Genomic DNA, 27,572 nt, shown 5'->3' with positions numbered 1-27,572 from the left:
GCCAGATGGGGGGGACCTGCTCCGTGACCAAGCCACTTCGCTTTTCCGTTAAAAGCGGGCTTGGGCACCAGACTTGGGAGACTCCAAGCGGTGGAAGGCGGGGCGCACCCGGCTGACTGAGACGCGCGCGCGGGTCGCGTGCTCCCGGCGGCCTGGGGCGGGGCCTCCAGCCACGCCCTCCCTCCGCCTGCTGATTGGTCCTTTCGAAACAGGCGGCGAACCGCGGCGAGCTCTGAGACCCAGGCGGAGGCGGCGGCAGTTGGTCAGGGGCGTGCCAGCTTCGCACAGATTGAACCGAGATGTCACCCTGAAGGGAGAAGTGACCATCCCGCGCCAGGGCGGGTGAGTACTTCCCTGTTTGCCTTCTATTTTCCTTGCGAGCCTTTCCTCGCCTTCTTGGGGTTGCCGCGCCTCAGTCTGCGGGCTCGAGGACCCCCGGAGCTCCGCCGAGTCGAAGCGCTGGTTTGGTTGGGTCTCCGAGCTGCGGGATCCAAGACGCTCTGCGATTGGCTCGCCGCGTGAGCCGCGTCCTCTGATTGGTCCCTGGGGCTGGCAAGGTGAAGTTTTGCCTGCCCTCTCCAGCCCACCTTGGTGCGGTGCGAGGGGCAACAGGTGTGCAGGGGCGGGGGACGGCAGGTGCGACCTAGTAGGTTGGGGAAGAGGTGTCGAGCCGTTACTGGTCTGCTTTACAAACGAGAGGAAGATCAGAGCCTGAAGCTAGTTGAAGGTCTCCAGGGGCACCCTTATCCCCAAGCGCCGAGCACATAAGAGGGTCACTTGATTACTCAACACCATCCTTTGGAAGAATTAATGAAGTCACTGACCTTGGAAAGAGAACAACACAGACGGTCATTTTGCCCTCTGGCGAAGTTTACAGACTCTTCCTTGTTTGTTCTCTCCAGTCCAGGCAGGGCTCTGCTTTCCCAGCTGCACCCCTTAGTTTGGAGGGCTGCCTTGGGGGTGTATTGAAAAAGAAAGGGAAGGCTTGTAGATTGCCTTGGAAATCTGGGGAAACTTTTGGAAGGTGTCCTTCCTCACGCAGTCACTCCTGGTTCCTAACTAATCTTTTCAAATTGAATTTTATGGATTTAAGAGTGCTTTGTGGTATGCATGGCGGAGTTGCTGATCCAGTTCTTAAGAGATGTTTTTTTGCAGGCCCAGTCCAAGTCACTTTGGGTTTTGTTTTGCTTGTGTGAAGAGCGCTAATAACTACTTTATCAGAAGATAAGCAGTTGGTGAACTGCTATAAGATCACCTTTCTTGGCACTTAAATTATTAGGAATTGGAATTCTAGTCACCTCAGGTTTTCTTTGGGAGGAGATTGGGTTGGATTTGAATGAAAAAGTGGAAACTGGTGAGAATCTTCTAGCATAGATTCTGATACAAGTTGTCTGATTCATGTGTTTCAAAAATTCATTAACAGCTTTGGATAGTAGGTGTCTGCTATTTTGACATTATTGAATTAAAAGTAATATTTCTTTTTAGCATAGCAAAATTGCTAAGTATGCAGGCTCTGAAATCAGGCTTTACCATGGGTATGACCTTAGGCAAGTTATTTAATCTTTGTAAGCCTAAATTTCCTAATCTGTAAAAGAAGGTTAATAATAGTTCCTACCTTATCAATGGGAGGATTGCTGTGAGGATTAAATGAAATAATCCATGTAAATAGTTTAGTACAGTGCCTGACATATAGCTATTATTATTTCTATGCTGTTTAATTTAGATTAAAAGTTTCAAGCTACACTCAACGGCCTGAGAGGCACAGGAGGTAAAGGTAGTGCCAGAGGCAGTGATGAGTTCTTAATTTATTGATTAATTTAATACCTGTAAGCACTAAAAATAGTAACTGTTGCTATTTATCAAACACATTATTACCTAGACATTGCAGGTACGTGTTTTAGGTGCTTTAGTTACATTAATGTTAAACCTCTTAGTAATCCTGTAATGTAGTTGGTGTGGAAACTGAAGCTCAGAAAAAGCAAATAACCTACTAAGTCTACTCGGAATTCAGTCCACCCCCTTTTTTTGTGTGTCACACTGCCCTTCATTTATATTCCTGGCATTACGTAACTTCTCCGCGCAGAGTTGTTTGTGTGGCCCAGATTCATTTCTGCCATGGATATAGTTTTATTTTTGAATACTTCATTAATAAAAAAATAGTAAGAAATAATTTGTGATGGTAGATCAAAGTGTGTGATAAGAGAAGAATGTCAGCAACATACATGCTATTACTGAAAACTAAATGAGTCTAATGGTGTTTGGAGAATTGACCAGTTCAGAAGTAATGTTTCCTAATTTGTATTTTCCCATTTAGCTTTGGTGTATTCACTATATTTTTACTATGCAGCACTCTTCTATTATTTTTTCCCCCTGTAAGTCTCAAGTTTGGAGTTAAGAAAGTTCAGTTATTTCAATAATTTTTCTCAAGCCAGCTGTTGAGGAGGAAAGTAAGGGATTAAGGTTAATATGTATTGTTATAGTTTACTTTCAGTAACATGTCTGTGTTCATGTGTTTTACTTTCTTCTTATTACCTATTGCTTTCTATACTTTGATATCAGATACACCTTTACATACCTAATGAACCATGTGATGTACATAGAATTTGAGAAAATAGGAAACTTGAGTCTGTCAGTAAGTTTATCTCACTTCCAGTTTCACAATTTTTAATTGAAATTTAAAGGCCATAAAGAAATGCCTCAGGAGGCATGTTTACAAGATAAGGCAGTCATTGCATTTGTATTTCTTTAGTGTTTCTCCTAAAAACACAAAACATTTTCTCCTGTTATTACATTGTTACATAGTAGGTTGTTTTAACAGAAAGTTGCCATTTATTTTATCAATAAATTAGGAATTTCCAAAGAACTAGGATGTAATAAAATGTAGCATATGCACTAAACGTTAATTTCGTCTTTGATGTTGAAAGCATCTTAGGAATTTATAGTACTATGACCATCAGTCATATGATAGATATTGCTGAAGTGCTGACGGATAGAGATTTCTGCATATTATCACACAACATATACTTTTCTGTAACAGTGTACAATTAACTATGTTTGAAGAGCTCACTCTATATAGTTTCAAACATAATGACTTTTCTTTTGATAGATGACTTGTTACTATTTTGGATTCTAAAAATAAAATTGGCTGTTGAAAAACTTATTTGCGTTCAGAATTTTTTTTTGTACCCTCCCTCCCCCAATTTAGAAAACATTGTGATCCCAGTAACATAATTATACATACTGTTCTGCAGATTGATTTTGGTCACATAACATCTTTTCATATCGGTAGATATAGCTCTTATTTTTTCAAGTCGAATGAATCCACTGAATGTATGACAACTTATTTGAGCAGTTTCCTGTTAATAGATGCTTTATGTTGTTTTTACATTTCTTTATATTAGTGTTTGTGTATGGGTATGTTTTCCATAGAGTCTTTTAGTTTATCATATATAAAGGTAAACTGATTTTAAGTTCTTTAAAAATTTTATGATAAACGAATTGTTCTATTGAACATGAAATTAAGTTATTCAGGTTGAATCTCTACAAAACATTGCAGGAGGAAAATTTCAAATAGAAAAGCAAAGACTCCCAACAAATGAATAGTCTTTATAATTTTGCAAATAACATGTGATGTTTTTATGAAGCTGTAAGAATCTTATTTCTTTCTCTTGAAAATCTTTATCTGCTTTGGAAGCTGCTTTTTCCTTAAATGAGTATACCACAGATTTACTTCATTATTGTTTCATATTCCCTTTAGTGATAAATGCAACATTTATTGTATTTAGGAGTAATTCTGGTACTAATTTTAGCACTAATTTCTACCCAGTAGAAGAAATGGAGAATGTTACCTCCAGAAGGTTCTTATTTTAGAAAGTGTAGAATGAAATAAAAGCATATATTGCTATGTAACCTAAATTAGGGAGGGAGTTTGGGAAGTGTTTTTTAGAGGAATTGAATCTGAAGATAGGTAGGAATGAGTCTGGAAGAAAGGAGGCAGAAGATTGTTGCATGTAGATAGATCATCAGGTGCAAAGTCCCAGAGATGAGAGAGCATGCTCGAAGGGTCTAAAAGAAGTTCAGTGTGGCTGGAGTGTGAGGATCAAAAGAGGCTAGAGGGGATCTATCAGGCTTTGTTAGCTTTGTTGAGGAGTTGGGGCTTTATCCTGAAGGAATTGGAGGGTCATTAAGGGTTTTAAATAGGGAAGGAGAAAGGTGTCCTCAGATGAGGGTTTGTGAAGGCTCATCTGGCTGCAGCACATGAAGAGCAGGCTGGAGGCTTGCAAAGCTGGAGAAAAGGTGACTGGTTGGAAGCTGTTTCAGTAAACCTAGAGTGAGGGGTGATGGTGGTTTGAACTAGAGGGGTAGCCATAGATATTGAAGAGAAAATTTAGAGGTAGAAGCAACAAGATGTCACTGTTTTGACGGAGGGATGCAAGGAGGCGTTAGAGGCATGGGAGAGGAAGGAATCAAGGATGACCTATTTAACTTGGTGAATGTTGGTGCTATTCCCTGAAATAGTAAACACAGGAAGCCTTTGTAAATATTTAAATGAATAAATGATCTCAGTTATACAAAGGCAGGGCCATTGATGATGGAGAACACATAGCACAATGGGTTTTACCTATAAATTTTGCATTTTTTGTTTGGTTTTATTTATGTTTTAGCATACTATATAAACTGGTGCCATTTTTCTCGTTGCCTCACTATGTTGGACTCACTATATCTTCCAGTCATGTTCTGGATGCATATCACTTTCTCGGGGCCAAATGTCTTGACCCTCTGGGCACAGCTTCCTGTGTATTACTTTCTTATTACTGCTGTAACAAATTGCCACAAACTTAGTGGTTGAAAACAACACAGATTTATTATCTTATGGTTTGGGAGGTCACAAATCTAAAATGAGCTAAAAAAAAAAAAAGATATTATCAGGGCTTCCTTCTTTCTGGAGGCTCCAGAGGAAGTCCATTTCTTTCCTTTTTCCAGCTTTGAAGGACCTGTGTTCCTTTGGGCTCCTTCCTCCACCTTCAAGGCTGGCAGTGACACAACTCAGATCTGTTTCTCTGCTTCTCACATCATTCTCTGACTTTTCTCCATCCCTCTTTTTAAAAAATATATTTGTTTTTATTGAGATACAATTAACATATCACATTATATTAGTTTCAGATGTACAACATACATGATTTGATATTTGTATATATTGTAAAATGATCACCATAATAAATCTAGCTAGCATCCATCCCCATACAGCTATAATTTTTTTCTTGTGATGAAGACCTTGAAGATCTACTCTCTTAGCAGCTTTCAAATGTGCAATACAGTATTATTAACTATAGTCACCATACTATACACGACATCCCCATGACTCATAAACTGTAGGTTTGTACCCTTTGAACCCCTTCACCCATTTTGCCCACCCCCTAGTTCCCACCTCTGGCAGCTGCCAATCTCTTCTCTTTAATCTATCAGCTGGGTTGGTTGGTTGGTTTAGATTCCACATAATTGAGATCATACAGTATTTGTCTTTCCCTATCTGACTTACTTCACTTAGCATAATGCCCTTAAGGTCTGTCTTTGTTGTCACAAATGGCAAGATTTCATTCTTTTTTATGGCTGAGTAATATTCTATTGTATTCATCTTTACCCATTCATCCATCAGTGGACACTTAGGCTGTTTCTGTATCTTGGTTATTGTAAACAATGCTGTAGTGAACATGGGGATGCATATAGCTTTTCAAATTAGTGTTTTTATTTTTTTTTTGAATAAATACCCAGAAGTAGAATTGCTGGATCGTACGGTAGTTCTGTTTTTCATTTTTTGAGGAACCTCCATACTGTTTTTTCGTGGTAGCTGCACCAATTAACATTCCCGTCAATAGTGCATGAGGTTTCTCTTTTCTCTACATCCTCACCAATACTTGCTATTTCTTGTCTTTTTATCTTTTAAAGATTTTATTTATTTATTTGACAGAGACATAGCAAGAGAGGGAGTACAAGCAGGGGGAGTGAGAGAGGGGGAAGCAGGCTTCCTTCCCAGCAGGGAGCCCGATGCGGGTCTTGATCCCAGGACCCTGGTATCATGACCTGAGCCGAAGGCAGATGCTTAACAACTGAGCCACCCAGGCGCCCCTATTTCTTGTCTTTTTGATAATAGTCATTCTGACCGGTGTAAGGTGATATCTCATTGTGGTTTTGATTTGCATTGCCTTGATGATTAGTGATTTTGAGGGTCTTTTCATGTGTCTGTTGGCCATCCGTATGTCTTCTTTTGACAAATATCTATTCAGGTCCTCTGTTCATTTTTTAATCAGATTGTTTGTTTTGCTATTGAGTTGAGTTGGATATTAACACCTTATCAGGTATATGATATGCAAATATTTTCTCCCATTCTGTAGGTTGCCTTTTCATTTTGTTGATGGTTTACTTTGCTGTGCATCAGCTTTTTAGTTTGTATAGTCTCACTTACTTATTTTGGCTTTTGTTGCCTTTGCCTTGGGAGTCAGATCCAAAAGTCATCTCCAAGACTGATGTTAAGGAGTTTACCACTTATGTTTTCTTCTAGGAGTTTTATGGTTTCAGGTCTTACAGTCAAATTCAAGTCTTTAATCCATTTGAGTTAATTTTTGTGTAGGGTATAAGATAGTGGTCCAGTTTCATTCTTTTGCATGTGGTTGTCCAGTTTTCCCAACACCATTTATTGAAGGGACTGTCCATTCACTCTAACATATTTTAGGCTCCTTTGTTATAAATTCACCATAAATGTGTGGGTTTATTTCTGGATTCTCTAATTTGCTCCATTGATTTATGTATCTGTTTTCATGCCAGTACCATACTGTGTGTTTTTAAAGATTTTATTTATTTATTTTTTGAGAGAGAGAGAGAGAGAGAGAGTGAGAGAGCATGAGTGAAGGGGTGGGGCAGAGGGAGAGGGAGAAGCAGACTCCCTTCTGAGCAGGGAGCCTGACATGGGGCTCCATCCCAGGATCCCAGGATCATGACCTGAGCCGAAGGCAGGCATTTAACAGACTGAGCCACCCAGGCACCCCTGTTTTGTTTTGTTTTGTTTTTATGGAAGTATATGTAATACACAATGTTACATTAGTTTCAAGTGTACAACATAGTGTTTCCACAAGTCTATACATTATGCTATGTTCACCACAAGTGTAGCTACCCCATACTGTTTTGATTATTACAGTTTTATAATATAGTTTGAAAACAGGGAGAGTGATGCCTCTAGATTTGTTCTTCTTCCTTAAGATTGCTTTGGTTATTTGGGGTTTTATGGTTACATATAAATTTTAGGATTGTTCTGTTCTGTTTCTATGAAAAATGCCATTGGACTCTTGAGAGGGATGGCTTTGAATCTGTAGATGGCTTTGAGTAATATGGATACTTTTAACAATATTGATTCTTCCGGTTTAAGAACATGGAATATCTTTTCATATATTTGCATCTTCTTCAACTTCTTTCGTCAATGTCTTATAATTTTCAGTTAGTATAGGTCTTTTGCCTCCTTGATTAAATTTATTCCCAGGTATTTTATTCTTTTTGATGCAACTCTAAATGGGATTATTTTCTTAATTTCTCTTTCTGATAATTTGTTTTTAGTGTCTAGAAACAACAGATTTCTATGTATTGATTTTTAAATCCTGCAACTTTACTGAATTCATTTATTAGTTCTAAGAGTTTTTTGCTGGTCTTTAGGGTGTTTTATATATAATATCATGTAATATGCAAATAGTGTCAGTTTTACTTCTTCCTTTCCAATTTGGATACTTTTCTTTTTCTTGTCTAATTGTTTTGGCTATGACTGCCAAATACTATGTTGCATAAAAGTGAGAGTAGGCATCCATGTCTTGTTCTTGATCTTAGAGGAAAGATATTCAGCTTTTGACCATATGATGTTAGCTGTGGGCTTGTCATATATGGCCTTTATTATGTCGAGTTATGTTCCCTCTATACCCACTCTGTTGAGAATTTGTCTCATAAATTGATGTTGAATTTTGTTAAATGTTATTTCTATATCTATTGAGATGATCATATGATTTTTATTTTGTTAACATGGTATACCATGTTGATTGATTTGTGGGTGTTGAACCATCCTTGCATTTCTGAAGTAAATCCCACTTGATCATGGTATATGATCCTTTTAATGTATTGTTGAATTCAGTTTGCTGATATTTTGTTGAGGATTTTTGCATCTATGTTCATCAGGGATTTTGGCCTCTGCATCCCTCTTATAGAGACTCTTGTGAATTCATTTGACCTACCAAGATAATCTCTCATCCCATTGAGTCTTTAATTTACTCAGTCTGAAATGCCCATTTTGCCCACAAAGGTAGCATATTCACAGGTCCTGGGGATTAGGATGTAAATATTTTGGGGAACCATTATTCTGTCTACCACAAATAGAGTTTATTTAAGATGTGATAAAAACGTACTTGTCCACTGAGGCACACAAATTCCTGAGTAGTACATTGTGTCCAGAATCCATGCCCCTTGGCAAAGCTATTCTGTCCTTTTCACTTGGACCCTCCGCCTATACACCATTCTTATTTTTTTCTTTGTGATTCCTTTGGTTATCAGGCATCTCACTTGACCTGCTGGTAAAGGTACCACACAGTACAGTAACCACTGTACATATTCCACCTTGGACATGCTGGGTGAGAGGCAAAATCATTTATCAATTCATGTCACATAATAAATAAAAATAATAAAGAATACCAAAAAAATGTCTCCCAGTAGATACTTGTCTACTATATAGCTGCTTCCAAGCTCCTGTCACATTTTATTCCACAGCAGAAACACTGTGAAGAAGGTAGACAACCCAGTTTTCCCTAGAGATTTTGGTATTTCTCCTACCAAAAGTGTTTCCTAAACTTTAGGTTTGAATACTTCTTTTAATACTGCTTCCAGCAGCAGTCCAGGAACTTAAAATATAGTTGGCAAAGCAATGTACAGAAATAACAGAAAATGGTATGAAACAGTGTAAAGGCAAGTGATTGGGGAAATCACTATGTGAATTTAAGAGCTAAAGATAGAATCAGAAGTAATTCAGGCCAGTCAGGAAGGGCTACTGGGAGGAGGTACATCAAACAAATTATAAGCCTGGGTTAGTTGAGATAATGAAGAATCTTTTCAACTATTCTTTCGCTATCTCCTGTGCTAACTCCTTCTCTCATGTCTAAATTTTAGATTTTCTCAGGACTTGTTCTTAGGCCCTTATCACTGCTCTCTCCATTTCTTTCTCAGATGATCTCATTCTTCTCAATGGCTTTACCTTCCAAGTATTTGCTGACAATTTCTGCCTCCTCTTGAACTTTCTTCTCAGCTCTAGATTGTTATTACCAGCTGCCAGACAGACACTTCCACTTGGATGTCTTTAAAGGTTTCCCAAATTAAACATGACCAAAACACAGCACTTTTGACCTATCAGTACTGTGTTCCCTGCCTTGATTTGTTCATACTTGTATCATCCTCAGCTCAGTAAATGCTCCCACTATGTATTTACTCAACTGCTTAAGCCCGAAACCTGGGAGTCATACTTGACATTTCACTCTGCCCTTACATCCCGCCCTTTCACCGCTCCTCTCTAACCATTATCAGGTCTTGGTTCTGACTGCAGTGGATATAAACTCCATCCCCTTCTCTCGAGTGGAGACATTGTCTGTGTTCTAGCGCAGTCACCATCGTTTGTCACCGAGCTACTGCAGTCCTGCAGATTTCCTAACTCTTCCTCTGCCAGGCTCCTTTCCACCTCTTTTCCTGTGTGCTCCCATTTCCTAGATGGTCTCACTGTTTCTACCCTCTCTGTGTCTCCTTCTTTCATTGTTTCCCCTGGTTTTTTTACCCACATCTCTATCCACTCCCCTTTCTGTTTCCTTCCCCCTTTCTCTGTTAAACCATCACTATTTCACTGTCGTGTTCCTCTCTCCCCCTCAAAGAGCTCTTTTGAAACTCAGAATTACATTGTCTCTCCCTTGATTAAAGTTCTCCCATGGCTTCTCACTGCACCTAGAATAAAACGTAATTTCCTCAGCAGGCCTAGTGTGATGGGGCTGCTGCCTAATTTTTCAGTCCCCTCCTAAGCCACACATTGTCCAAGCTGCAGCCATACCTGCTTCTTTCAGTTCTAGGAATGTGCCACATTCCTCAGAGTCTTCGCAGAAATTATTGTCTGTACTTAGAACTCTTCGTCTTATTCCCTAATTCCTGCCATTCTTTAAATTCATGTTTTCCCTTTAGTAAAACCATTTCTAATCATTCAATCTAAGTCTAAAATAGGCCCCTGCTGTTTCCTTCCCTGTTCTTTCCTTCAAAGTAAAATTATCATGATTTAACACTGTGTATTCATTTGTGTGGCTGCTTTTTAAAATTTTCCCGACTGGTGTATTAGTTCCATAAGGGCAGTCACACGTCCTTTACGTTCACTACTGTGTCTCTTGGCTGTGGTGCTAGTTCATTAAAGAGGAAGAGTAAATGCTTGTTGAATCAATGAATGAGTGTACACCCCATGGAAAAGCATACAGCCTGAACAATGATGTAGCCACAGAAATGAACAAAACTGAGGGAGGACAACAAGGAGACAGGCTGAATGGAGCAAAGGGCCAATGTTAGATAAGTTCCTGAAGACTTGTATTCTAGCAAAGAGAACTGTGAGTCACAAATTCCTATCTGAGTATCCTCCCCATGATGACATGGCTATTTGAAAGCTTTTGCTTTCACTTATAACTATATTTATTTATCTGTTAGTAAAAGAAGCTTCCCATATTATGTTTAATGATTTCTGGGTATTATTAGCTTTATCACTTTTTAATTTGATAAGTTATATTAAATGAACTATAATTATGTCTCATCATAGTATTAATCATACCAACTCATTTAAGTGGTAGTTATATGTCAGGTACTTCATGGGTATCATCTCATATAATCTTTATAATAACCATATGAAGGAGGTGGTGGTATCTCATTTTACAGATGAGAACACTGAGAATCAGAAAAGTTAAGCACCCCAAGGTCTTATAGCTAATATGCTAGACCTGGAATTCAAACCAGATGTGTCTGCTACTTTGTACTACCATAGTTGGTACCTTTTAAAGTACACATTTTAGTACACATTTAAAATGAAATATCTTCGGTATAGCTATAGCATTTCTATTTTCCCTATTAGGCAATTAGGAAATATTTAACCGAAAATTTTAAAGTTAAGAAAGTACCGCCCCCACCCTGAACAAATCAGAGAGGATATCTTCTTCAGTTGTTTTAATAAATGAAGCATTAAAAAATGATGAAATGGTTTTTGACATACAGAAAGGCGTACAGACTAGTATAATAACACCTGTGTTCTCACCATTTATCTTGAAATAAAATCTTATCAGTACAGTTGAAAGGCTTCTGTGCATTCCTTCCCAGTCTCATCTTCCTCCCTCTCCTCAGCAATAAGCATTGTTCACTATCCCAATTTTGGCATGTATCGTATCCCTGCAGTTTATGTATTTTGGCAATAATCTGGTGTCTGAGTGCTAAATGTGGTATGGTGGCAGGTAATGTCATTATTTATCTGAAAAAACTTACCGTGTTTCTTTGCCTTTTTGCCATTCTTTTCCAAACTCCCCCCTGATTTGTACTAGGAATGCTCTATGCCACCTTATGCTCTCCCATAATATCTTTTAATGTGGGTGGGGGATAAAAATGTACTCAGTTTCAAAACCTACAGCTATGGGAAAAAGGATCCGTTCAACAGGTTGGCATTTTCCCGCATTATGATCTGAAGTCAAATTGGTATGAAGAGGCTAACCATAAATGATCTTGAAGATCTCATGACTGAATCTTTTCTAGGATGAGTGGGTTAGGTCCAAATCCTGTTCAGTTTCAGGTGGATGAGTGAGTGCCTTCTGTGTTTCTGTTTTCCTCAGATTTTAAAAGTTTAGTACTCTTCCTTTAAGATCTCCGTATAAACTCCTGGTCTTGTGAATGATTCCCAGCAGGGTTACAGTATAGTTTAGTCACATGATAGGTCTTTTTGCCCAAATCTAAGGGAAAAGACTTCCTCAAGTTGGCAAAGAATTGAAATATGCTCCTCCCAAAAGAGAGAGAGACAAAAGCAAAACAAAGTAAAGGCAATGATTTGCTGATTAAGATGCAGCTCCAAAAATGAAGTGTTACTGATTCAGCATAATTGGTTTATGTGAGAAAAATAGAAACTGAGACTTTTAGGGAAATAGATAGTAACAAAATGAGTGAGAGGCAAGAATTGTGGTTGTGATGCAGACTTGGGGTAACTATAGAATAGATGCTACTCTTGGAATCAAATGCCCGAGAACACAAAAATGGTTTAGAAAAAGAATAGTAAATGACTAGAAAATATCAATAACTGGCTCTATGGGACACGATGAGTACTCATTAATTAATTGATTCACTGATACAATCTCATCAGTTTATAGAAATTTCCCAATAAAAGCATATATTTGCATATGTGATAGTTTTTCATATATGAAGATACATTATAGCTTATCTGAGTATGATTTCATTGGAAAATTTCTTTTTAAAGGTAATTCAGATGGTTATATTTTTGTCATCTTAAAAGTAGTTCTTTGCATTACACAAGAAGAATGCTTTGAAAAATATGTTTATAAAAGACTCTTCTGCTAAAGTTCAAGTGACTGAAGGTTGTGCACAAATTCTTCATTTCTTTCATAAAACCAATTTTGTTGCATTTTCCATAAAAAGTGCAACTATTAAACATTCTTATGATAGCTTCTTTGTGAATGTGTCACTGTTCTTATTTTGCACATGCCTTATAATTTAGGCCTTCTTTTGTTTTGGGTTGGCAGTTCCAACTGTTAAAGCTCTTGTCTGATTATGTGGGACTCCTTATTTTAATGGGAGCAGCTTCTTTGCTGCATTTTTAAAAAATGGTCTCGGAAGCTTCTTACTGTGGATCTTTGTTGAGGACAAAGGATTATTTATGCTAAAGGAAAATGTATTCCCCACTGAATTAGCTCGTGGGAAGCATAACAAGCTCATTAGTAATGCTCAATTGTACTTTGGCCTTTTGCTATGGTAGAGAGAAGGAAAAATGACATCAAAAAGGACATTCTGCTGTCCTTTGCCTTCCCGCAAAGAAAACGTGATGTAATATTAGACTTTTCAGTTAGATTTAGCTCAAGTTCAACTTTGGTACCAGAGGAAATGTTCCTGAAAGGAAAGTGGTGTGTGTAGTTGGTACTGTGCCTGAGGTATGTTGGTATAACTTAGAGGAGAAAGTAACTTTTCCTTGGAAATTGACAGCATTATAGGCCATTTTTATTTTTTTCTTATAATGTTTTAATGGTGGTTTATAATAAAAAATAGACGTGTATTATGCTGCTATAAGCAATCAAAAATCCTAGGTTTTATATAGTCTCTATTATTCTGAGTGGTTTTAAACTCTTCACCTTTTTTCCCATCTAAAAATGCATTAAATGATTGTATTAATCTAATTAATTAAAATTGTATTTTTTTCTATAGATTTCAAAAATAGTACTTTGGAGTTAAAATTGCTGTTTCTTTTTTTTGTCTGTAGTACCTTATGGAGAAAATAGCTTATGAAAAATTATTATGGAAAGGCACTGAGTATTATTTTATAAAGTTGATGTCTGTCTTTATTACCTTGTTGTCTGGCAGAAGAAGCTAATGGCTAAGCTTAGCTTAGTCCAGATGAACTTATATGATCTCTTTGTAAAAATCAGATGAGAGATGATTGACTTCAGTTGTTGTGCTGTTGGTGTTTGCATTATAGTTTATAGTATGTTTACAGGGGAAAATTTGGGGAGACTTTTATATGTGCTAAGTTTTATTGTCAGTTTTATTTTTCTAGCCAGATGCTTCAAGAATTACCTTGATATTTGTGCCAGAAACTACATATTAAATGTGTTTCAGGTTTTCCTCTTTCAAATGAGGAGTACTTTCATAAGTGAGAAGCTAGGAGTGATTACTGAATTCTCCTACAGTCACACTATTCCAAATAGAAAAAGTTTTAGGTTTTCAGTCAAATAGGAGACTAAAGCAGATTCCTTGTAATTTGGGGGCTTGGGGAGTAGGAAAACTACCATTATTTGCATATTAATGTTTTGTTCTATTTTCAGAAAAGCAATTTCATTTCAATATAGATAACCATGCAACCTGCAATTCAAGTAAGTATTTTTCTTGGAAAAATATGTATCTAAATTATGAGATAATAATTATGTGAGATTATATAAAATTATAATAATTAGTAGAATACTAAAATTATCCCAAAATGTTTTTACTGTACTAGTTCTTTTAAGCATCAAATTTTAATAACAGGAATTACTATATTTTAACTTTCTAGTCCTGAAAAGATTTTAATTTTAAGCTTTCATTTATACAAATTATTTATGAGTCAAAAATTCCTTAGAATTGGTGAGTCCATCTTACTTTTACTACCCTGGGAAGAGAATTGGAACATTTTATAGTTTTCCTCTCCTTACAATTTAGTATGTATTTGTGATTAAAAGAGCTCTCAATGAAAACAATTATAAATTATTTATTTTAGATAATTATGCCTGTGCCCAGTAATGCCTATAAATGACCAGGCATTAAAACTTAAAATTTAAAGTGTTTTTTTTTTGTTGTTGTTGTTTGTTTGTTTTTTGGTGAGGGGAGGCAAGATGGAGATAATTAGACAAACCAGAATAATTTTACATTTGAATGATTTCCAGAATTGGTATTTGCTATATTATTCTTATATTCTTTCAAAAGTTTTCTTTTGATATAACTAGAGTATGCTTGAATCTTAAAGATAAAAATCACATTGATATTCTACCTGTAAAGATACAAGCAGTTGATAATATAATTTGCCTTGCCAAGTGAGACCTTTAGAATCAATCAGTTCTGGTTCTAGTTCTGTCACTCCGATTGTGAGATTCTGGCAATTTATTTTACCTCTGCTTCCTCACCTCCAAGGTGAGGTCATTGTTGAGGAAATCAATGGAATCAGTGAGAGAACATGAGCAAAGTCCCTACTAGAATGTATGTTGCATAGTAGACACTTCAGAAGTTTGGTTGTATCATTGATATAACAAAACTCTCCACATTATAAAACTGGAGATTATACCTGTGTCATGAAAGTCTTCCTTCCTTCCTTCCTTTCTTTGTTTCTTTTGAAAGAAGGCTTATCAAGATGACAGTGAGTGAAGACTAAAGATAATTTATTTATCAAATGTTAACAATTCTGAATATGATCCTGCTTATACTCCCTCCTATGTGTGCTATGCAGCTATATCCTGTACTCTATTAATAAAGAGTTCTATTATGCTCTTTTCCTTTTGGGACTTGGGAGCCCATGGCAGTCTCCCAGAAGGTCTTATTCTTGCTCTTTGGGTCCTCTCAAATCCACAGTGAGTATGCTCAAAACTCCTTTATTACTCAAAACCATTTTTTATCTGATTATTTCTATTTGTCCTCTTTTTATCTAAGTCTCAGAAATGTCATCAGTTTCATGTTAATTATATTTTCTTGATTCTTTATAGGGTGCCTTTTAAATTGCCGCATTGACCGTGTTTTTCTCATTCTGCCCTAATGCCATTAATATTTTAACTTGGTGACTTTCTTCATAGTTTTGTTTTATAGTTCCATGAAACCTTCTCTGATCTAGAGTCTACAGATCCACCTTTTTTAATTCTTCTGCAAGAGTACTCTTGACATCTGGTCGTGGATGTTTTTGCTTCTCTCCCTGATGAGTGTGAAACTTTGTAGGATTTTTACCTCTTTCTCTGCTGATTATATTAGACAATTATGTAGTTTTTCATAAGTGCCTTGTAGAGAGGAGACATCCAATAGACATCCAATATCAATTGATTTCTTATTAATTTAATACATTGAGATCTTCCTTGCCCCTCTTTTTTTTTTTGCTATCTTTCATTCTGATTAGTAAATAAACATACAGTCTAAAAATCAATGAACAATAGTTCCTGATCTCTTTTGGGTCATACATAGTCCCCTTTGGGAATCTGACAAAAAGCTATGAACTAAGAAAAAGCCCATTTGTATATAGGCATAAAATTTTGCCTAATTGTAAGTTAAGTTTATGTACGTACTCAAGTTCATCTATAGACTGCTTGTGGATTAAGAATCTTTGCAAATGACAGCTTTCACATGTTTGAGAACAACTTTTATATATGCAGTTTTTGCTATTAATATCTAACTTTTAACAACATTAATATGCTATTGACTAGCCCAGGTTATTATAGCCCAGGTTTTGTTGGCAAGAGTAGGAGAATCCAAGTACTCTTTTCCCTAACGTGACAAGAAATTGGAATGGCTTCTGTTAATGTTAGCTTCTCCATTTTCACACATGATTTTTTTCCAAAACCACCCTTCTAACTATATCACATCTTTCCTTGACAAACATCTGCTACTGCTGTGCCTTTTTTCAACTCAGCCAAATGGTTAAAAGACAAATAATATTCTATTGGCTATAAAATACCTTCGACTGCAAGATGCATCTTGATTTTGATGGTACAAAGGTCATTTGCTAATGTCCTCAATTATTCAACAAATACTTAACTGAATACCATGTGCTATGTCTTATACTGAGTTCTGGGGTTACAAACAGAAATAAGACATGCTTATGAAAGGAAGATTTAGATAGTAAATCTTTGCTATACTCCCTTTGAAATAATATTAAGAGAATTCAGAGAAATAAGTAAAAAAGACATCTTGTCTTTTTCCTAAAACTTTATAAGATCTTTATATATTTAGGAGTTCATTCCCTAATCTCTATCCTTAGTTCCTGAAATAATGGTCCTCAAATAAGTTATTTATTTATTTTTTAATCTTTGGGTATTTTTATTGAGTTTCACTACTCCTGCTTGCCTCTTGTGGTATGTATTCATGTTCTTTCTTTGCCTTTGGGATTTTTTTAATCTGTTTCTCATCATAGGAACTTGGAAGCAGCTCTTTCTTTCTTTCTTTTTTTTTTTTCTCCAGAGTTTGTCTGGATTAACAATGGTGTTTTGGATTTTGATTTCATGTAGTAAGACTTGCCTTAAATACACCTCAATAAGTTGAATATATTTTAGAGGGAAAATGATCTACATTTAAAAATCAGGAAGGGAATAGATTCACTTGGTATTACCTATACTCATACCTCTTTTTTTAAAAAAAAAATTAAAAAACCTTTAAAGTAATCACAAACCTGCAAAGTAGCTGTTAAGTGTAGAACAGAGATATTTGTTTGCTGAACCATTTGAGGATAAGTTGCCAGTCTAATGCCTCATTACCTCTGAATACTTTAGTATGTATTTCTCACAAATAAGGACATCGTCCTGCACAACTGCAATGAAATAATTAGAACCAGGATATTAACATGGGTACAGTACTGCCACCTAATACTCAGAGCACATTCAAGTATTTTCAGTTGTTCCCATAATGTCCAGTTCAGAATTACATGCCACATTTAGTTGTCATGTCCCTTAATCTGTCTAGAACAGTATCTTTGCTTTCTTTAATGACCTTGACATTTTTGAATTTTATAGACCAGTTACTTTGTAGGATGTCCCTCAGTTTGGATTTGCCTGTTGTATTCTCATGATTAGATTCAGTTTATGCATCTTTGGCAGGAATATCACAGAGGGATACTGTGTTTTCTCATTGCATCCTTTCAGGTGGAATATGATTTTGATTTGTCCCATTATTGATGGTGTTTACTTCTGTCACTTGATTAAGTTGCTGTCTGTCAGGTTTCTCTACTGTAAACTTACTCTTTCTTCTCTTTGTAATAAGTATTTTGTGGGGAAGTACTTTGAAACTATATTAAAATCTCATTCCTCATCAAAATCCCAGTTTATTCATATATTTATATCTATATGAACTAATAGTTTTCTATTTTATTCAGTGTGTTATAATCCATTTATATTATTGTTTGATCCTCAAGTTGCTCTTGATTTAGCCAGTAGAAGTCCCTTCATGCTGACTTCTATGTCCTTTTGGTTTGTCCCTATCATTCTTTGAGCCCTTCTTTGCTTTCTGGTAAAAGATATTCCAGTCACCATAGGATTCATTCTAGTTTTCTCTCACTCCATAGAAGAGTTGCACCTCTCTTCTTTGGCAGTGAGAAACCTGGCTTCCATCTGATAAATCCGTGTGAATATAACAATCTTGCATTGTTGCTGCCATTCCCTCCCTGAGTTGATGGCTTTCTCAGCTCACTTGGGCTCTGACACCCTGCACTGGGATGTTCCCCCATATTCCCCTGGGGGCACCCTCCTCGTCCTACTCAGGGTCTGATACTGTCCCCATGTGTGGACACTCTCTCATCTCACTCCAGCTCTGACCCTCTATTTCAAGCTTCCCTCCAGTGAGAATCCCTTATCACTTCCCTTGAGCTTGAATACCCCTTCCTGAATTGAGAAATGAAAGTCTTCTCTCTAAATAATCTTACATTAAAACATATCTAACTGTATTTCAAAATTTTGCAAGTATTGGTTTGATAGTATGTTTATGTCAGTTTTTATTCTTAACCAGGGATTGGCCAGGTAGTAAATATTCTTGGCTTTGTGAGTCAGTAGGCAAAATTGAGGCTATTCTGTAGGTACTTATATAACAACCATTTTAAAATGTAAAAACCATTCTTAGATTGTGGGCCATGAAAGAGTCAGGTGACATACCAGATTATTTAGAATTTTTTTTAAGATGACACTGTTATTGTGATCAGAAGTTATAAAATATCATTTATGCATTTATTAATTCATTTATCCATTATACAACAAATGTTGCTAGGCCCAATGCTAGATGCTACAAAGATGTATCTTGTAAGGCAGGTTACACTGGCTGATTTTACAGCTGAGAGGCTGAAGCTGTGGTTCAAGTAACTTATTAAACTTAAACTAGTTAGCTAACCAGTGAAGGAAAAATATTATTTGTTGACTTTTATCTTGTAGTTTGATAGTAGTAGAATCCATTCATTGATTTACCACAGTATTGAATATTGAAAATGTGTCGAGTTTCTAGATTAATAGTTTGCTTCTAGTTTATGAACTTTCTGTGAACTGCTATGGTTTTACACATGTGTATATTATATAGTCTATCATTCATCATTTGAGTGTAAGTGTGGGCTGAACTAACTTTTAGAAAGGTTGCATCCACTTGGTTGGTGTTTTCTCTAGGTGTGGTTTGGAGAAGACCTGCCTCTACGTCCATGGAGTCCTCTGACCCCCAGACACGGGCCAGGCTTGGCCGATGTTTGTCAGTATGATGAGTGGGTAGCTGTGAGGCATGAAGCCACCCTGTTGCCCATGCAAGAAGATCTGTCAATCTGGCTATCTGGTTTATTAGGTAAGGCTTGAAAAGATACTCAAAATTGTAGTTTTTTACTTACTAAATATTTATTGAGAATCTTACTCTTTGTCAAGGAGTGATCGATCATTCCAGAGGCTGGAGATACTCTAGTGAATGGAATATTTGATATCCTTGTTCTCACAAGCTTACATTCTAGTTGGGGAGATATTCCAATTCGCCCTGAACCTTAGGGCTTGGATGGTAAGGCAGTTTGAGGCTTAACAGAAGAGGTCTGTAGTAATCTTTGAATAATCAACATTTTCATTGTTAATGTTAAAACCTTTTTAAGTGTATAGGTCTGATTTGGGGTCTCTATTACCAATGCACCACCCCCATCTCATATAAGGCATGAGAATCTGAGGGGAATATATATTGTAGTTAAAATGATTGCTACTTCTGAGGCATTGAGGGGCAGAGGCATGTGAAACCTAGGAGGAAGTGTCAGCTTGGAAAATATCTGGCTTCATATTTTCTTTACTCAGAGACTAGGAGTGCTCTGAACTTTCTCCCCAGAAAAATGCTCTCTTTTAAATACAGAATTTCATCTATGGCCTTTCCAAGATAATTAAAAACACTGCACACTCTAATGTTCTCATATCAGTTTGATGATTTGGATAATTTTTAAAAAGCTTATTATGTAATAATGATTCTAAAGAAAGGATTTTAGAGGCAAAAAGTCGGTATTCCCTGGGTGTTTGTTAGCTATTTAATTTTAAAATCATAACAAAGTCCATCGTATTTATGGAGAATCTTCTTCTTGTGCAAGCAGTAGTAATGTGCAGTGAATCAAAATTTTAACAGTTAATAGTGAAATATAAAACATTCTGGTTTTTAGGAAATGAAATAAAATGTCATTTTATTTTTTCTTCTACATCACAGATATTTTTGTTTTGGTTGTCTTAATTTTGCATTATCTAACTATAGCTTTTAAGAGTGCATACTTGGAGTCTGATCTAATATTTTTCTCATGTTTCAGCTATAATCTAATTACATTTAATTAAATTTTAACCATATTGTTTGAATTTACCGTTTCTAGTAGAATCTTAACTTTGAAATATGTTTTTAGGTACTGAAGTTAAGGCAGAAAGATTATTGGAAGAACTTGATAATGGAGTACTATTATGCCAACTGATTGATGTTCTTCAAAACATGGTAAAAGCTTGTGACTCTAAAGAACCCAGGGTAAGAACATGTTTGACAGTAGGTGATTTTATTCATTTATTTATTTATTTGAGAGAGTGAGCAGGGGGAGGGGCAGAAGGAGAGAGAGAATCTGAAGCTGACTCAACACTGAGTGCAGAGCCCGACGTGGGGCTCCATCTCATGACCGTGAGATCATGACCTGAGCCAAAACCAAGAATTGGACACTTAACCGACTGAGCCACTCAGACACCCTGACAGTAGGTGATTTTATACCTTGGTACATATTAATTTGTTTATGTACATTTCTTATCATATCTGAAAGGTTGCAAACTTCCACCTAACTATGTATAAGACTTTAGATAATTTATCTAATCTTGCAAAATGGGAGAATTAACATTTATGTTGTCAGATTTATTTGCAAGGACTTAATGAAATTAAATGAAGTAATGTATAGATGGTATTTAGGTTTGTGCCTAGTTTAAGTAAATATCCAGTAAGTAGTTATCTCTCCTTGAGAACAATACTCTTACTTGTTGTGAGAGTTAAATGAGAAAAGAGCTTGTGATGGTTCCTGGCACCCCTATATTATTTTTACTGCTATTATTACTACCATCCTCATCACCATCTTTATATTCCCCATATTTTGTCTTGGTGGTAAATTCTATAATTTGATTGAATGAATAATAATTTTTTTAGGCAGTTTTCCTCCGTTGACCCTGAAATCATGATTTGAACTAGATAAGGTTTCCTCTCTTCATCAAACATGGGTCACCTATGAGATCTGGGGTCTCTTAGTGTGGCATCTGGATACTCACATAGTGTTGGTAGAAATATAAATTGCTATCTTTCTGGGAGTCAGTGGGTGATATATATTACATTGAAAGTAAAGCATATCTTTTGATAGATAATTCCCCCCAGGGATTTATTTTAAGAAAATAACTACAAATTCACAAATTAATTTTCAAAGAACTTGATTGTGCAGAAAAAGTTAAGAACAATTTAAATGCTCATCAATAAAGAAGTTGTTAAAAATTAATTATGGCACCTAAACTGAGTGGAATGCATTATCCATTCATTAGAAATGACTCTTTTAATAATCTGTTATTTTTCACCTCAAAAGATGCCTACAGCCTGTTGTTAAGTATGTCTGCACACATACACAGATCAGATTGTGGACCAGCATGTTTGTGTAGCATTCTGTAGGTGCAGATATGTGTACCCTTAGTGAGAAAATTTCACTTGACAATTAGAAAAACTCACAAGGCCATTTTAATTCTGGAAAATACAACAAGAAGAAGGGTATATAAGGAACTGGTAATAGTGGTTATCTCTAGGAAGAGAGAGGAACTGAGTGGTAGAGGTAGGAGACAGACTTACACCCTATTGTGCCAATTGCATTTTAAAAAATCTTATGCATAAATTGCTTTTTCAAGTAAAAATTTAAAAGAGAACTAAAACCCCTCTGCCTTAGCAGGATTATTTAACTATTCTTAGTCTAGATAGTTAAAAAATTAGGATTCTATAAAACTTAGACTGTTAATTTTCAAAGAACTTGAATTAAGAATTGCTACTACTTCCTTATTTGACAGTCTCAAGAAACTCAGAACCATATTTATGAATGCAAATAAGGAAGTAAGCAAAAATGAGTGTGTCCATTAACCTTTAACATAGCAATAATTTTGTGTTTGTATTGAACTGTGTATGGAGAGATATTTAGAGATATGCTTTGGAATTATTAGACTGTCATTTTTTATTTTAATTAAGACTCCAGTGTCATTTTAAGAAGAAAGAGGTTAGAGACGCTTGATCCTACTGCTAATTTTGAATAGATTGATTTCCTAGGAGTCATTTTCTGGAATATACTTAAAGTAAAATAAAATAGTTTTTGAAGATACCTTTTCCTCCTAATGTTGTGAACTTTTTAGTCATATTCAATACACCGAACATTTATTTAGTGATATTAAAATGGATATCTAATGAAAATATCCTTGATACGAGTTTTTGAAATTATTCTTTCATCTTTTCCAGAATTTTCCAATGAGAAAAGTGCCCTGTAAGAAAGATGCTGCCTCAGGTTCATTCTTTGCTAGAGACAATACTGCAAACTTCCTTCACTGGTGCAGGCACATTGGGGTTGATGAGACTTACCTCTTTGAATCTGAAGGTTTAGGTAAGTGTTGTTATCACTGTGTTTAATGTTTATTAGGGTATTTTTGTATGTCTCACATGTAATTTTTTTTCCAAATAATGACTCAAATGCTGTATCTCATTTTCCTAGAAAAATTTATACTTTAAATATATGTAAAACAATTGGAGAATCAGATTCTAAACCATATATATTAAGCTTTTTATTATAGTTAAAGATCTTATATATTTAGAATGCCCTAGAAATATTTTACTTCCTAAATGAGTTGGTCAAGGAAAGATTCTGGACTAATGCTTTGCTAATTAATGTTTTCATCAAGAATTACTCTACCAAAGTCTAAATTACTAGTAATTTCTTTTTAACTGGATAATTATAGAAATAACAGAAGGCCAAATGAGGTATACTCATGATATTTAGATTTACCTTGTACACAGCAGCTGCCAAGTTGATTGTCTAAATGATTCATCTTTTTGACAATTCATTTTAAAAAGTCATGCTCTACTGAAGAATTATTGACATATTGTCTCATTTACTTTAAGTCAATAGAAGCATCAGAAGCATCTGTGCAGTGACTAACATGGAAGCTAGCTGAGTTTTAGACTACTATATATATATTTCCTTAGAGCATTTATATATGTATACACATACACACGTAGAATTTATAACGTTTTGATAGAAGCAGTAGCATACCAAGGGTGGGTGGAGATCATGGGAGTAGTAGGGTACCCTGGTGGAGAGAAGTATTTTGTCACTGACATTGTTTAGAATTGCCGGTTCATGGTGATAATAAAAAACAAACAAATTTTTAGGTGGTGTTATTATAGTCTGAAAATTCTCTGAATTAAAAAAAAAAAAAAGGAATAACTAGTTCACTGCCTTAAGCAAAGATTCAGTTTATTAGGTAACCATCTGTTCATAGTTCTATGCCAAACATAAACTGAGCAAATAAACTGAAAAACAGAACAAAATAAAATAAAATTCTCTGACTGTGCACACCCTTGTTGCCTGCACACAGGGTAGGCTGCTACCACTGCTACCCATTTGATATGCCTCTGGATATTCCTATCCAGTATACAATTAAAAAAATGTAATGGGTTACTATTTTACTTCCCATTTTGCACCCTGCTTTAATCCAGATGTGCTGATTGTTATTGACAATGAGGTTGATTAATGGCATATGCAGGTTGTAGAGATCAAAAGAAAGAGGAAATGCTTTGAATTCTCTAGTTTCCAGTTTATTGTTTCTGGAAAGATATAAAATTGTATATTTCTCATTGTTAGTAGAAGCCATCTTCTGACTGTGCTGAAGGTGAGCATAGGACTAAATAAAGCACTGCCAATAACAGTAATTCATTTCTAGGCATTGAACTGATGAGCTAATATTTTTACTTTCTAAAGGTTTCAGAGATAAGCCTCTAAATTTTTACATTTTGCTAGGAAATCAAAGCAATTAAAAAAAAAACAAATACGCTATGCTTAAAGTATGCTTAAAAGCTACTTTTAGAGAAACAAGTTTAATAAAAATTGCAGGACAAATTCCTCTTGGTATGGATTTTAAAGTCAAATATAGGCCTTTTTATTGCTCTGGAAAGGTATACTTTGTGCTTGGGGTATGTAATAGATGATATTAATGAATCAACTGCCATTTCCACTGGGGGAGTCAATGTGCATGTTATTCCTCACACAAACCATTATTCTGTTAGGGTTCAGAAGTTTCCTAGAGCTTTTAACTCTAAGGACAGGAACAGAAAGGTAGATGACCCACAATTACCATATTGGTGCCTTTGGCTGAATTCTAATGATCAGGGTTTTTTGTTTGTCTGGCTTTGTTTTTTATTAAGGATCTTTGTTTGAAGGATTAGATTAGTATTTGGGTTCCTTTAAAAATATTAAACAAAGTTTTCTAATGTGCTAGAGTATACAGAACATAATCTCCTTTCTTAACCATTTTAAGGATGTTTGGTTTTGTTTTATTTATAGCATTTAAAAAAATTGAGAGACACTTTGGGGCACCTGGATGGCTCAGTCAGTTGAGCATCCGACTCTTGACTTTGGTTTGGGTTGTGATCTCAGAGTCATGGGATCAAGCCCCCATCAGGCTCTGCGCTCAGCGTGGAGTCTGCTTATTCCTCTCCCTCTGCTCCTTCTCCTGCTTGCGCATGTGTGCTCGCTCTCTCTCACACTCTCAAATAAATAAATAAATAAAATTTTTAAGAAACAATTGAGATGTACTTCACGTAACATAAAATTCATCATTTCAAAATGTACACTTAAGTGGTTTTTAGTATATTCACTGTGTTATGCAACCATCACCACTAATTAATTCCAGAACATTTTCATCATTCACAAAAGAAAGTTCATAGCTATTAACAATTAGTCCTTCTGGCGTCTTCAGGCATCTGTGGATTTGCATATTCTGGATACTTTAAATAAACAGAATCATACTATATGTGGCTTTTTGTGTCTGGCTTTTTTCATTTAGCATGTTTCCTTTATGTCATAGCATTCAGTAGTACTTCATTCCTTTATGGGGCTGAATGATTCCATGTATGGATATACTACATTTTTAAAAAACATTATCATCTGATGGACATTTTGATTGTTTTTTCTTTTTGGTCAATATGAGTAATGCTGCTGTCTACATTTGTTTACAGGTTTCTGAGTGAACATATATTTTTAATTCTCTCAGGGTTATAGCTAGAAGTGGAATTGTTGAATCATATGGTAATTCTATATTTATCTCTTTAAGGAACTACCAAACTGCTTTCACAATGGCTGCACCATTTTACATTCCCACTGGCAACATCTCCGCCAACACTTGTTATTGTTTTTTTTATGACTATCCTAGTGGATATGTGAAGTGGTGGCTCATTGTGGTTTGTTTTTTTTTTTTTTTTAAAGATTTTATTTATTTATTTGACAGAGAGAGAGAGACAGAGAGAGAGGGAACACAAGCAGGGGGAGTGGGAGAGGGAGAAGCAGGCTTCCCGCTGAGCAGGGAGCCCGATGCGGGGCTCGATCCCAGGACCCCGGGATCATGGCCTGAGCCGAAGGCAGACGCTTAACGACTGAGCCACCCAGGCACCCCTCATTGTGGTTTTGATTTGCATTTCCTTAATGACTAATGATGTTGAGCATCTTTTCATGGCTTATTGGCCACTTGTGTGTCTTCTTTGAAGAAATCTGTATTCAAATCTTTTACTCATTTTTTGGGGGTCATTTGTCTTTTTTTGGTTGACTTGTAAGAGTTTTTTATTTATTCTGAATATTAGGCCCTTATCAGATATATGATTTGCAGATATTTTCATCCAGGGCTTGGGTTGTCTTTTCACTTTCTTGATAGTGTCCTTTGATGCATGAAAATTTTTTAATTTTGATTAAGTTCAGTTTATCTTTTCTTTGATTGCTTGTGCTTTTGGTGTCATATTTAAAATACTATGGCCTAATCCAAGGTCACACAGATTTTTACCTCTTTTTCCTTCTAAGAGTTTTATAGTGTTAGCTCTTATGTTTAGGTCTTTGATCCATTTTGAGTTATTTTTTTGTATCTGTTGTGAAGTAAGGGTCTAAATTCATTCTTTTGCATGTAGATATCCAGTTGTTCTAACACCATCTGTTGAAAAGACTGCTGTTTTCTTTACCGAGTTGTCTTGCCACCCTTTTTGAAAATCAACTGACCACAAATGTCTGGGTTTATTTCTGGGCTCTCAGTTCCATTCCACTGGTCTCTCTGTCTGTCCTTGTGCCACTAACACACTGTCTTGGTTACTGTAGCTTTGTTATAAGTCTTGAAATTGGGAAGTGCAAGTCTTCCAACTTGGTTCTTGTTTTTGCTATTCTTTTTACAATTCTATATGAATTTTATCAGCTTAACCATTTCTGTAAAAAAGGCTGTTGGAATTTTGATAGGGATTGCACTGAATCTGTAGGTCAGTTTGAAGAATTTTGTCATCTTAACAATATTATGTCTCCCAATCCATGAACACAGGATGTCTTTCCATTTATTTGTATCTTCCTTAATTTCCTTCAAACAATATTTTGTAGTTTTCAGTAAACAAGTCATAAAATTCTTTGGTTAAATTTGTTCCTAAGTACTTTATTCTTCTTGAAGCATGTAAACTGAATTGTTTTTTAAATTATATGTTCAGATTGTATAAAGTGAAATGATTTTTGTATATTGATCTTGTATCCTGCAACTTTGCTGAAACTCAGTTTGCTCTTACACTATTTTTTATAGATTCCTTAGGGGTTTTTTATGCAAAGGGCAGTGTCATCCTAATGGAGATAGTTTTCCTTCCTCCTTTCCAATCTGGTTGCCTTTTATTTGTTTTTCTTGCCTAAATGCCCTGTCTAGAACCTCCCATACAATTTTGAATAGAAGAGGTGAGAGTGGACATCCTTGTCTCCTCCCTAGTCTTTGGAGGAAGATTCTCAGTCTTTTACCATTAAGAATGATGTTAACTCTGGGTTTTTCATAGATACCCATTTTCAGATTTATAAAGTTTCCTTCCATTCCTAGTTTGTTGAATCTTCTTTTTTTTTTATCATGAAAAGGGTATTTGATTTTGTCAAATGCTTTTTCTGTGTCTTCTGAGATAATTGTGTGTTTCTTTTCCTTTATTCTATTAATATAGTGGATTATGTTGATTGATTTTCATACATTGAACCAACCTTGCGTTCCTGGGATACATCTCACTTGCTGCTGGATTCAGTTTGCCAGTATGGCATTGAAGATTTTTACATCTATATCCATAAAGGATATTAGTCTTTAGTTTTCTTGTGATATATTTGTCTGGCTTTGGTGTAAGGGTAATATTGACCTCATAGAATGAGTTAGGAAGTATTCCTTCTTTTCTGATTTTGAAAAAGTTTGAGAAGGCCATTAACACATAATCCTAAGCTAAAGATAGTTTAGAATAAAATTGAGGTGATATATCTCTTCAAATAA

At 35.8% G+C, this 27,572-nt stretch overlaps 1 protein-coding gene across 3 annotated transcripts in view; it reads left to right on the top strand.

Moving 5' to 3' along the window:
* Positions 1-233: 233 nt before the first annotated feature.
* Positions 234-27,572, top strand: part of GAS2L3 (growth arrest specific 2 like 3) — a 38,853-nt gene continuing 11,514 nt past the window's right edge. Inside the window, exons 1-5 of one of the 3 annotated variants that reach the window (XM_025882490.2) lie at positions 234-342; positions 14,124-14,171; positions 19,164-19,332; positions 20,402-20,517; positions 22,507-22,648. In XM_025882490.2, the coding sequence (XP_025738275.2) occupies positions 14,154-14,171; positions 19,164-19,332; positions 20,402-20,517; positions 22,507-22,648 (445 nt within the window). In that variant the 5' untranslated portion in view covers positions 234-342; positions 14,124-14,153. The other 2 variants (XM_073900426.1, XM_073900427.1) reach the window with 2 other exon arrangements.

This window comes from Callorhinus ursinus, unplaced genomic scaffold (assembly GCF_003265705.2).
Source record: "Callorhinus ursinus isolate GAN/ISIS: 27379988/994484 unplaced genomic scaffold, GSC_fseal_2.0 scaffold14, whole genome shotgun sequence".
Taxonomy (NCBI): Eukaryota; Metazoa; Chordata; class Mammalia; order Carnivora; family Otariidae; genus Callorhinus; species Callorhinus ursinus.
This window is presented reverse-complemented; position numbering and strand designations above follow the sequence as displayed.